General features: G+C 36.8%; 1 protein-coding gene across 1 annotated transcript in view; it reads right to left on the reverse strand.

Annotated features, from left to right (window-relative positions):
- Positions 1-13,646, reverse strand: part of LOC143181607 (A disintegrin and metalloproteinase with thrombospondin motifs 9) — a 140,861-nt gene that overhangs the window by 44,039 nt on the left and 83,176 nt on the right. Inside the window, exon 5 of the mRNA XM_076382119.1 lies at positions 5,699-5,888. Within this exon, the coding sequence (XP_076238234.1) occupies positions 5,699-5,888 (190 nt within the window). The remainder of the gene's footprint in view (positions 1-5,698; positions 5,889-13,646) is intronic.

Below are 13,646 nucleotides of genomic sequence, written 5' to 3' on the forward strand. Positions count from 1 at the left end.
ACTTGAGACTCATAATTAAGATATTTTTCTAATATCGGAGAAATACATAGCATTATTTTTACCTTAAAAATATAATTCATTGAATACAGTAAATATAAAAATATACATATTAAAAAGTATTCTTAATATTATTTTTTATCATGTCCTTAATTTCATATATTTGAAAATATAATTCTGTAATATTGGGAAACATATAGTGTGTATAATACAAACATTAAAAAAGGTACTAGTTACCTTCAGTTCACAATCAGCCCAAATCTTCAATACCACTTTACAATAGGTACAGTTAATTTTAAAGATAAAGAAATGAAATTTGGAGGTTACATTTCGAAAAAATTGAAAATCTATACATTTTCTGTAAAAGGGCATTGTGTGTCTTCAGTAATACATATTATACAATTACAATAACCAAAAAATCTCTTCCTAGATCCCTTAAAACATGATGCAGGTAGGACACTCCATTACAAAACTTTCCATAATAAAATCCATTTTCGTACCAAAGGTACAAGTACCTAAGTACTCAATAGAGTCTGTTAGTCAAAACTATCCTCGCCTTTTCCATCGCCTAAGTGTTTAACTCCTCAAATAATTAATCACCAGTGACCTCACGAAACATGATCGATGGTGAAACGATTCGAGGAAGGTTCGAAACACTTTGCACGGGTTCGAAGGTAGTGGAGGAACGTCATGGGAGCGAGAAAGACTGGCGGACACGAATTTAGACAGGCGTTATCCGCGCGTTCCGTCGCCGAACAAGGCGAGCGTCGCCAAGCTGTCTCGATGGAACGTCAGAATTCGCCTGAGGGGATCCGCAAATGGCTGAACCTGTTTCGGTACAGGTGGTCGCCGGTACGCTACGAGAGCTTTTAATGCTTCCCCTCGACCCTTACCCGTCCCCCTCCATCCCTTCGGAATTGCGCGCACGCGCGCGCGACCGTGCGCGAGCGCGCAGTTACGCCCTTCAGTTTAAAACGAGATTAGGTCACGATCGCCACGGCAGGCGGTTTATTCGAACGTACACCAGGCTTTCTGTTGTGACTTTCAACGATGACTATGGTTCTTTTGTTGGATAATACGCATCCCGTGTAATGGGACTGTTCGACGCGCGAGATAGCTACGAAGATTTAGCCTCTTGTTCCTGCTGCGCTTGCTTCTTCTTGTTCTTGTTACTGGGGATGGACTATCGTTCAAGTTCGAGGGCAGTTTGAAGTCGATGACTTTATTCTATTTTTCTTCTCTTTTTTAAATGAGATTTCTGTTTTATCCCCTTTTAGGGTCATGTGGAATCGTATAATCAGCTACAAAGCACGTATAGTAGTAATTTGTATATTTGTCTTTCGGCCTTTGAAAGGGGCTAGTTACAAAATTAGATTCATATTATCTGTAATATTAATTATTGCATGTAAGAAAATTAAGTAAGTATTGTCGTCTTCATGGCAGATTTCCTACATCCTTTTCTCTTCTTTTTCTTACTATTGTTTTCATCCGTTTCTTCTTTATTTGCCTTTTTAGACCTTTGAATTCATTCAGTAAGTGTTCTATTAATTTCTAATAATCGTTCTAAATTTTTCTAATTTTTTAGAGTTTGTTTTATATAAATAAATTTATAATGTGTTCTTAAATTCAATATACCTAGCTTCAGTAATGACCATGAAGATGTGCTGATTAGTAATTGATTTGACATTGCTCTTTAATATTATCAATGGTTGAGTTAAACGTCTGCTTTCATTAGGCTTCATTAAATTTTATGCCTCATCTAGATTATTGAGAAAGAAATCTGTGGTCTGTCATTTTATATACAGAACTACTCACACATCACGTGATTACAGTCTCCTCTATCAATTAATTTATTAATTCCACTCACTCTTTTTCTTTCTTCATCGTATCTTACGAATTACTTACACAAATGATTCCTTTCTACAATAATTTTCATTAAGAAATATACGAGATCCTCTACTTGCGATGAAATTAATTTTCCTGTACTGAAGAACAATAACAATCCCTAGAACAGCAAACTAATAAGTTGCTTTCAGTTTCTGTTGTTCAGATTAAATATTAAACACTGGTGAATAAATACATTTCAGATAAATTCCCTTCCATGCATATTGTACTGATTTAACAACGAACCGAACGAGATGCGCAGCTGAAACGAAGCATTGAATCAAATCGAATCACATGGTAGTAATTAGTATAAGATTTCATCCAGCTAAATTTACATGGAATGCAACACGGTCCATTTATTTTCGCTAAAAAATGGCGAGGATCCAATGTTGTGCCAAAGGCGCTGCTAATATCCCGGTCTTCGACCGGCAAGGGTTAACGTTCTTTAAATTCGTACACACAAGCCTGCCTTGGGGCATAAAAGGCGCATGGGTGCAGCCAAGGCAGAAATGAAACTAAAAAATATCAATGACCGTCAATTAAGCATCGTGGTGATTCCCTAAGCAGATGAGAGCATACGTCAGTAAGAAATCTTCATCTAGCAGAAGACTACTATAACCTCTCTTTTTACTTGTTTCATACTCGAGACAATGTTAAGATACATAAATGAAGTCTAAACTGTGATTGAAATATTTAATGCACCCATGAAAATTATTAACTAACCGATTAGGAAATTTTTTGTTAAGAAGTTTGTCCTTGCTATAAGCACATAGTTAAATTGATCATTTTTTGAAATTGTTTTAGTAACCTTTCTTATCTTCTCTTTGGTAAGGTTAAATGTGACAAATCCCATAACTCTCGATTGGCATATGAAAATTCAACTTAAACATCTCGGATGTCTGAACCTCTAAGGTACAAGCAGAAAATATGTAGTAGTTTTTCGATATAACATTTCCACTATTCACTGTTTGTAAAAAAATTTACTTTGAACTTTAACGAAGTACACGTGCACCAAAGTACAGTTTTAAGTTACAAAGAGGTTAGGTTCCAAGTTTCGGTCTGGTGTCAGGTATTACTTGTATACATATCCCTCAAGCACTAAAATTGTTCTTTGGTATACTTGTACCTGGTTCAAATTCAAGCTCTATTTCTTCGAAAACGGAACACCACATGGGAAAATTTTATTTGCTCTATATTTTCGCCTTATTTGCTCATGGAGAATCGTCACGTTTGCTCTTATTTCACAAGCTCTGGAACATTCTGTATAAAATCATTTTGTATTATTATTTCTTAATATTATTTTCTAATAAAGTACGACTTTTTCATTGAAAAAGATCTAAATCTAATGTAGAAGCTGTGTAAGTGAAACTACATATATCACATGTATATCAAGACTAATGCATTATCTATTCGAAAGACATTGTACGCTAGTGTATTAATACTTAGTAATGTGCACTACTTTTTCACTATAAACTAATCGCTACCTCGTTACTTCTTCGAAACATTCTTATCTTCTTTTAGAATTTTTTCATAGTTCTCCTTTTGAAACGTATTTTTAGAGTAGTAGTAGTCTAGTTACATACCGTCTTACCTCACTATAATTTTACATTGTATTACAAAAAGCTCATTTTTGGCCAAACCAGATTACGAATTTCTAATAAAAACAATTCAATAATAAAGAATTAATTGCTACCACATTTAACCTTCTTACACCTAATCTTATTCTAGAAACTATTACAAAAAAAATGTCCAAGTGGCCACCATACGTGAACCACGCTGTACAGCCTTCCTCTCCCTTTAACCTGACCACGCAGGACGTTAAAGGAAGCTTAACAAATGAGTACATTAATATACCCGCGAGCTACCATTTCGCCATAGCCTTAATGCGTTCGATTCGTCGTCCGCGTATACAGGGTGGTCATGTTATTTCACGACCACCTGCGCGCACCGAAAGAGAAATCACCATAAATAAGAAAGAGGAAGGGGCAATTAAACGGCGGGCGAGGAAACAGCCGGTCCGCGATAAGCTGACGAAATAATTAACACAGCCGCGGGATTCACCGTGGCGGACAATGCGATACTTCAATAACGGAATGTTAATCGAGCCACGTGAAAACCGGTCGTGGGTCCCAAACTCGAGGCGAGGCGCGAGCCCGATTTCGCCTGCAGATTTATTATTCGCGGATCCTCGCGTTAAGACCGAGCGAACTTTCGACGTGCGACACGGTGGCGGTTTAAGGAACGGTCATGAATAAAACGATACGTATCGAGTCACCCGGGCATTTGTAGTACTACACGCTGCGCTCGGTGCACGTGTGCATTCGTGTCCTAATGTGTACGGCCAAGGCGCATGCATTATTAATACGTTTTCGGCGGGGAGACCTCTCCGCTCCATACCGAAACCCGTCTTCGGTCGCGTTCTCATAAGCGTCCGCCTCCAGACGGTTTTCGAAACCCTGCGAAACTCGCGCGTCACGGAAGCACCGAGTGTTCTGCACACGTAGCTTTCATGAGTGGAAACTGGTCGTGCATTCCTCACATGCCGATCTAATTTCTGTGTGAGGTAGTTATGAAAATCAATCTGCAATTTTTATTACTTGTTACTAGTTTCAGTGTAGTGTCCTGCTCGCTTGAATTCCAAAACATCGGGAACCCTCATTGGAATTCTCGTGCAACGCGTCGAGATTTAGGTCGAAGAAAAAGTTCAAGTTTGAGGCTTGGGCCTGTCGACAAGGAAAGAGGATAGATCTAGTGGAAGTGAGGAGTTAGAACCCCTAGTGCTAGGACTTAATTAGTTCACTGTTTTATCAGTCAGGTCACTAAGTTCGAGATAATGAGTGGTGGAGTGGTGGGTCATTGGAATTTAGGTACAACAGCTCTATTGGAATTCAAGCGAATAGGACTGTACCTCCCTAATCCAAACTTCGTTTGGACTATCGAAATTACAAGAGACATTAACACCGTCTAGTGTTAACTACGAATCCAACATCTCGAACACATCACACAGTGTTAACCACACATCCCATATCCTATTAATCAAACTCCATGTCTTATTAGTCAAACCCTAGTTCATCTGTGTGCATGGTTAACACTGGATGGTGTGAGATGTTTGATGCGTTGTTAAGCTTGAGTGATGTACATGAAATGTTAGTTATATGGTTAACACCATATGCGTAATTAAGTCTGAATGGTGTGTATAGACTGTTTGGTGTATAATTAACCCCCAATGGACAGTGTTAATACCTCTTGTAACTGAGGTGGTCCAAACAAAATTTGAATTGAGCAGGTCAAAACAGTTAATTTTTATCATTGTAATTTCGATCACTGAAGGAATGTTTATAAAAATAACAAAAAGTACATTAATTTTTCAAGCTTCTCCAACTGACTTCTTCTCCTACTAAAATAAAGCTCTTACAAAAATGCTAGAATGAAGTAACCAAAGTTAATTATTTTTTAATAACTATGTCTGCAGAATATACATACGCTACGTATATATATGTCGCTAACTGCCTCATGCAGGAAAAAATAGGATAACACGGAACACTTACCTTTGCGTTTTTATAAGAAAAAATTAGAGGACGTGAAAGCTTCTAACTCCACTAGAGATCTTAAGTCTTAAATCTTATACAATCTTAGAAATCTTAAGTCAGGACTTCATTCATTAAGCTCATCGATCAATTGGTATGTATGATATACTAAGAGTATCAAAGGTGGCTAAAATGATAAATCCATATATTGCTGAAATAGATCTGTACATACTTTCTCTGTGTTAGCAAAAATGGGAGCTGCTATTACTATGATTTTACATTAAACTTACCCATTACACCACAGTTCTGGCTTTTAGGCTGATCATCGATGTCATGCAAATGATTGGAATCCCTGGATGGTGTCCGCAACCTTTGGATGGCGTGTTGTAGAGAGAATTCTAGGGAATCGTTGTCGCTCTCTCGCCACGGCTCGGCTGGTTTAATTATGTAGCTTCCCGTCGACGTTCTCACGTGGCCCGTCTAGAACGAAAAAAGTATGCCAAAAATTTAGTGAGTCACTCGACCATGATTGATCTTTATAGCCCCGACAAAACCCGCTACCTACTGGTTAATTCTTCCACTTCAACCTACCGAACCGTGAAATTCCTTTCGATTGTCTGATCAATTTTTTTCCCCACTGCTTTACAACGTGTACACAAGAGTGGCTAATTGACGTTTTTGTGCAGCTATAAGCAATTTTGATGAGATCGTCGGAACTAATTTTGCAAAAGTTCCAATTTACAATGAATAAATTCTGCTAATTTAGGATTGGAATATTCTGAAAAATTTTTGTTTTGTTTATATCATGATGTTGATAACTTTACAAAACCTGTAGTTTAACTTCTCAATATCAAAAAATGAATTATTTAAATATCTAATTAATATTTACAGTATTTGTAATAGTTTCTGATTTTGACTTTTACTAGTTTATTATGTAATTTGAATTCTAATTATCAAAAATGATTTTTAATATAGATAATTTACTGTAATAAGCATTCGTAGTTGAAGTATGACAAATTTAAGTAACCAAAATTTTAAATTAGAAAATTTTCATATACTCCAATACTCAAATTTGCAAATATTTCACATTCAAATATATTCAAATTCTTATGTACATATTTTAATATTTATTTTCAAAATTAAAATTCCCTAAAATACAAATAAAGTTAAAGTGATAACTGATCCTAATTGTGGGAACGATTCTTTAACATTTTTGAATAGTCTACAGTTACAACCACTTTTGGCAGACTTTCAAGATAGGAATGTGTTCAGTGTCTAACGGCGTCGTATAAAAGAGACTCTAAGAAAAATTCTTTTTGTTTCATAGAAGTTACTAGGATCGCGAGCTGTTCGAGACTTATTCGGTCACTTCGCGACATCGAGTCGCGATCGAGGCGCGTAGATAGCGAAACGTTTCGCGGATTAGTTACCGCATTCGTTGCGATTTATTTATACATGCAGCGCTGCCCTGACATAACTTCCTCCATTTGAATGTGAAACACACCAGTCTACATGGGACGCCCCCGCTAAATATATACCACCCACGTAAATGCCGTCTGAGGGCAAAGCCGCGGAACAGACAAACGGCGAGCAAACCAGGTGAAAATAATCGATTAAAACCAATATCTACACAAGCACGCGAATGTCGATTGCAATCGTTCCCAAACGACAACGAGTTCCAAGCTTTTAATTTTTGCCTCGATTATACGATCATTCTTCGAGCTAACAACTTTATTCTTTCGAGGATTGAGAATCAGTTGTTTTGTGAAAGTTTATTTAAACGCTGTCAATGGGGACCTGGGTTACTATTATGCACGTGGTGCTGAAATTGCAGTCATCGTTTATTTTATTACACGTAATATAGCTGTTGGAAGTGAACATTGTAGTATCAAATATCTTAGTTTAAATATTGGGATCAGGTTTCCATACAGCTGCTTAACGTTAAATCAGAAAAATTTTTATTTATTTCTTTAAAACGCTGTGAATAGTTTTATACCTCTATATTAGACAATAATCGTAATAAATTGTTTACCCCAAGTCCCCAAATTGCATCTAAGATTATTGTCAATAATTGTTGATGTAGTCGGTATTTTATTAGAAGAAAATAGGTACCAATTTTTCATAAATCTTTTTTTAGTAATTTGGCCTCGCGATATCAATAGAACTTCAACCTTTTATTATGTGTTTATCTTCTTGTTTAAATCTATGGCAGGGGTCTTCTGCCCTGGTAGGTAAGAATAAACAATCATCATAGCATAGGTCGGGTGTAAAGGCCTGGCTGAGGTTTCACATGCTTTGAAATCTAAGTTTATGGCATTTTCCTTTATCCCAACCCGCGTTGCCTATTAACTACGATACTCTACGGTTTTTATGGCCGTGGTATAGTTTAAAGACTACAGTACATCCTTTGACCTGACCTAACTATGCTGTGTCTAACAATAAGTCACAGGTCTACTACTATCCAGTTTCCAAAAGAGAAACCCTAGAGTCGTTAACTTGTGGTGTTGTCGCTTCTTTGGTTTATGAATGGTCATTCTCACAGAGAACGATTGTCCTACTTAACCCTTTTCAGGTTATTCAGTTCTGAATAGTTTTGGTGACTCTGTCTAAACACGTGTCCACAAGGGGTTAATACATCGTAACCAGTTATCTGCGACTGGTTAGTCGCCAATTTGTACTTAACGCAATTCCCATGGCGATTAGAAAGAGTCTCGAATCCTATTGGCGAATTAGGGAGAGTCTGGTCACATAAAAGAAATAATGGATATCTCTGTATCATTCAAATAAAATTGGAACCAAACTAAACAGTATTTTAAACTATCTCACAATTCTGTATGGTCTCATGTAATATTGCACAGACTGGTAGTCAAAATTCCTTACGTTGATTGAAAAAATAATCAATTTTACTGTAGGATGATCTGCAAATGAAGGTATCTGCTTTATCGACTGCGTGAAAAAGACTCACTCGAACTTAAGGATGAAAGAAGTAGGATATACTACATAATCTGAGAACGTTATTTGGAATACACATCTACATAGTGTTGGATCCCTACTGAGTCAGGTGTCTACTATCACCTGACACATCTCGAACCTCTCAGTATTCAAGTGACAAGTTCATTATACTTGCCAGAGTTAGAGCGTTTCTTTATAGGTTAGAATGGTTTCAGCTATTAGCAGTCAAAAACTAGATAGATCAACATTTCTTTAGTGAAGACAATTCGTAAACACGAACAAACGCGTGTAGGAATTCCATGTTCCCAAAGACCAGAAGTTGCACTGTATCAATTTCGGTCAGGTAATTGTTTAATTGCTCAACGTGACCCAATTCAAATGGATCACGTTTTTCTTACGATTCTTCCCATTCTTACGAGTAGCGTGCACTGAAGACCTCTTTTAGCTGCAGGAATTCTTCTGCGAGATTCTTGTTTCTAAAAAGCTGCTAGCGCAAATTTAACCTAATGGACAGTCAGGAATGCACACTAGTACACTGACATGCACACTAGTGTAGTCCTTTCCAATGTATACCTACAACTACAGTGCAGTAGTCTGTTTCCTTGGTCGTGGTCTCTGCAACTACTCATTCGTATAAATACATTTCATGTTTCTTTCCACGAACACTACATTATTCATGTATTCGAGGACTACAGCCGAAATTTCAGTTATCGCTACAACCAACTGTGTCATTCTCACCCTATAAACCTAGTGTCAACACGAACTTACTTTCAGGACTTTCCAAGCTTATTCTTGTCTATCCCTATCACTGTTTCTATCTTTTCAACAAGCCTCCAATTCGTAAGCAAGCTCAAATTCTGTTACTGAGTCTTCTCATATTAGCTCTAAAGTATCATTACGTTGCCCGTGGTAAACTTCTTAGTGTCCATTAAAAAATGTTTAATTCGAATCACAGGGAGCGTATAGCTTTTGCACATCTTATTACTGGCAACACAGAGCGAGAACAGGCCTAATTAAGGAACTTATAATTAGGTGTCTCCTTCGACCAATCGCTTAAAGGGAAAGGGGTGAACTGGTTCAACGACACCAAGAAAAAGTCGGCCTAATTAATTATTGCTCTTAATTACAGGAATCTTGACTGGTTGTCGATGAGATCTACCAAGAGTAAAGCAAGGAAGTAATGATACGCTGTTGACAACTGGCCGAAGGGCAGGCAGCGATTGCTTGTCGATTATCAACGCCTGTTTAACGTAGGTACTTCTATCTATACTTTCACCGTTTTCAATCTAGCTTCATGTATGCAAATCGCCTATTTTTTATTTCTATAATATTTTACATTCCCAATTAACACATTAAATAGTGATTTAATTTGTTATCTAGTTATTTAGTGTTATTTTCGTTAAGAAATTATTTTTTTAATTAAAAGAATGTGCAAAGACTGATTTTTGTATTCTACTTTTCATAAATACTAAAAAAAGTGTAATTAAAATTAATAATACTAGTTGGTAATCTATAAAATAATTAAATAAATACTATCTATTTTAGATAAATGAGATAATCGTCTTTTTATTACTAAAACTAACCTGCGATTATTACAGAAATTTAATTTTTGGTGAATTGATTTTATTTTGACTAGAAATTTTTATTCGAAGTATTTATATAAAGCAAATTAATTATATAACAATGATCCAGCTTATAAATTTAGTTTATAACTTTAAGGAGGTAATAAAGAAATTCCTAATACGATGTTCAAGGTTTTGGCAGTAAAAACTTAATTTTTAATTTTAAATGTATTGTTTCAATGGGAAGTTTGAATCAACAGTAATAAAATCTTTAAAAATGTATCTAAATATATATAAAAATTTATTTTCATGTAAACAACTCAGCTTTATATCTCATAGAATTAATCAACTTGATTTTAAAAATACTCGATTATTATTTATATATATAATATCTTATAAGTTTCACACGAGCCAAGTTTGGCAAAAGTAACAAAAATTTTCTATCGAAGAAACCCGACTAAAATCGTTCCGCTAATAATAGATTCATAAGCACAGGAAGGCAAACTAAAGTTTTGATAGTGATTTCAGACGGAAGAAATTCACGCGAGCAATATTTACGTAACCATTGGTGAATAGCGAAATTTTCACATAGAAGAATTAGAACTAGCTTTCACTGTTTCATGGAACTAACCTTAAAATAAAGGTCACTCATAAATTATTAATCTCATGTTTCCTTATATTAGGAAAAAAGAAAATGTATGTTTCCTGTAAGAATGTGAAGTATTCCATACAGAAACATTGAAGGACCTCTTTGAGGAACTTCGTGCGATGGAGAAAAAAGGAACTACACTTTTGTGGCATAAAATTCCACTATGACACATTGTCAGCCATCATTAAATTCAACGAGTCCCTTAATCGTCAATAAAAACGCGACAAATGCCATTTGGAAAATCTGGGTTAAGAACGCTGAATTCTATGTGAACCGTCCAATTTATGAGGCAATAGTCAGCTAGCTACGCTGACGCCATAAGTGTTAACAGACGACCACGTCTTACGAGACTATTCAAACAACATCGACATGTTTGTTGTTCTTAGTAAACCAATCATAAGGTTACGCGCTAAGTTTCGTGGATTTCGGGCTATCGATTATCACGAGGTTCCAAAGTAATTACCATACTCAATCTCTGAATCATGGACTCGTTAGACGTTCTGAGGAACTTTTTCTTGAGGATTTATTTACTCTTTTGAAAATTGGGCTTAAGTATTTCAAAGCTCTGCGGGAATACCCGAACACCAAGTCATAGAAACGCGAAGAAAGTTATGATAAATCGAGGAAACCCTGAGTAAAGTTGTTGATAATGTTTGAATCATATCTCTAGAAAAGTTTAATCTGTCATTCATTTTAGGTTGCAAAGATTTATATTATAAAATAAGTAATAAACCCAAATTTTTTATAGCTTCAGCTTAGACCACTTTCATAATTATCAAAATATACAGGATGTCTCAGAACTGATGGTGCAAATGGCAAAGGGGTGGTTCTATATGAAAAAATAAAACAAAAATGTAGAATAAAAACTGTCAATATCACGCTTCGTTTTTGAGAAAATTGATTTTCAATTTTGACCGAGTATAAGTGTACCAAACTACAGTTGTAGGCGTTTGAAGGGTAAATGAGAAAAGGGGAATGATTTTAGCGTAGCATAGAGACAGACTGTGGTCAAACCAACAATGTACCCTTCAAGTACCCAAAACTGTACTTGCACCCGACCATAATTCCAATTCAATTTTTTTGAAAAGAAAACACGATATGAAAAAAGTTTATTCTATATTTTCGACTTATTTTTTCATGTGGAATCACCTCTTTTCTGCTTGTACTATCAGTTTTGGGACACTTTGTATACACACATACACATATAATTATACAGTACCTGTACCTACATGTACTCTTGTATTTTTTTATATATTTAAATTTCCCACAAACGTATAAACATCCCCCACCTACTCACAATACTTAGCACGCCCTGAGCCACTCCAAACTTCCCAAGAAGAATACAATTCATACTTTGAGAACCACTGTCCTAATGGGAATACTGCCTTAAATCTCCAGACAAAACGCTTTATAAGGCAAAAATGTTTCCTCGGCGAAGGAATTCAAGCAACGCCATATTTTCCCAAGAAAACGCACTATTTCAGTCTTTTTGTCGCCAAGACGCGCCACTAAAGGCACCGAGGTCCGTGTTACTGCGGCTGCTATTTTTTCTCCTAAAACTGAACACGATCGAGTGCGAAAGCGTGCACACGCAGGAGGTATGAAACATCGTCGTGTTGACAATCGAAAAAGGAAACGAGAATCGACAATAAGACGGATTTCCAGTCTGCCAATAAATTTCAATCCTCCCACCCCTCTGTCCTCGCATGAATTCCATCGTCTTTCGTTCCCGACAGTTTCGCCGCTTCTGAATGAGACAAGTCAATGTTCGAAATGCAAAGTTCTTTTCTCAACGTGGTTTATAACATGAGACCAGGAGAACCGTTCGCGGCTGTCGTAATCCGCTGACGACGGTGACAGCTGAAAGCCTACGGTGCCTTTGGTCCTTGTTGCGGTGGTAGGACTTGCATCAGAATTGTATAGGTAGGAGAAAATTTGAAGTTGTGTGCCAAGTGCCAACTGCTCTGATAAACAGAAGAGGGAACTGAAAGGTTTTGGCTAGTAGAGATATAAAATATTAGAATTTATGGAACTTGGCTATGGCTTTGTAGCTATTATTGTGGAGACACCAAAAGTTTGGTTGATACTTGGAGTTTGGAGAAATCCTAGTATTTAATTGCTGCTGGAGGATTTGAACACCAAATAACTGATAATATACAGTGTGCAAAAGAAGTTTGTGTAAATTCAGTTTACATATAATAATACATAGAGAAATACTATATTTGTAGGGACTATTTTATTCGTTAGATTCTTGTCTTAAGAAATAATGTTCTCATCTAAAAGATTCAATACCCAAAAGACTCAATGCAACAACACAATACGGTAAGAATAGTAATAATAATTTGTGAGTCAAAAAAGTATTTACAAATATGGATATCATTTGAGTTTCAATCTCAAGTAACAGTGTGCAAAGGGGTAATCAATTAGAGTGGTATTGACCAAAGAATTAAACATTGTACTGCGGAGGCTGCAAACTACAAAGAAATGTGAACAACCAAGAAAATCGAATATCTTCAAAAAATGTTACTCCACCTGAACCTGTTAAACTACTTGAAAACTGAAAACAGAAAGTGGCAGAGCCAGAGTGTGAGAGAGGGGGGATTGAATGGTCATCGGTCATATCATACGCTCGGTGCATTTACGATTTGCATTCCTGCAGGCGTGCACCTTCTCGTCCGTGGCTATCCGATGGCACAAAGACTGACTTCAGGGTTACCGAGAACTCTTGGCAAGAACGCCGTTTTTCTCTCCCTCTCCATCTGCCTCCGGCTCTCCTCCTCTCTACCGTCCTCTGTCTCTCTCCTTTTGCCTTTTCGACCAGCCAACACTGGCAACGACCTCGAAATCCACACTCCTGAAACAACTCATCAACCTTTCGACAAGCGTACAGCTGATTCCAATCCGTTTTTCCTTTCAATGACCGCCTGTTTCGGATCGAGCTTTTCCCTTCTGAGAGGATCGATCGCCTGGCCAACCTCTGTTTGGGACTTTGACCCTGTTGGCTGTTGAACTCCCTGTTCGAGGACTTTGGCAACCTTTTTATAGGAACAATGGATATAAATTATCGTGGAAGTA

The sequence above is a fragment of the Calliopsis andreniformis genome, chromosome 7 (genome assembly GCF_051401765.1).
Source record: "Calliopsis andreniformis isolate RMS-2024a chromosome 7, iyCalAndr_principal, whole genome shotgun sequence".
NCBI classification, from domain to species: Eukaryota; Metazoa; Arthropoda; class Insecta; order Hymenoptera; family Andrenidae; genus Calliopsis; species Calliopsis andreniformis.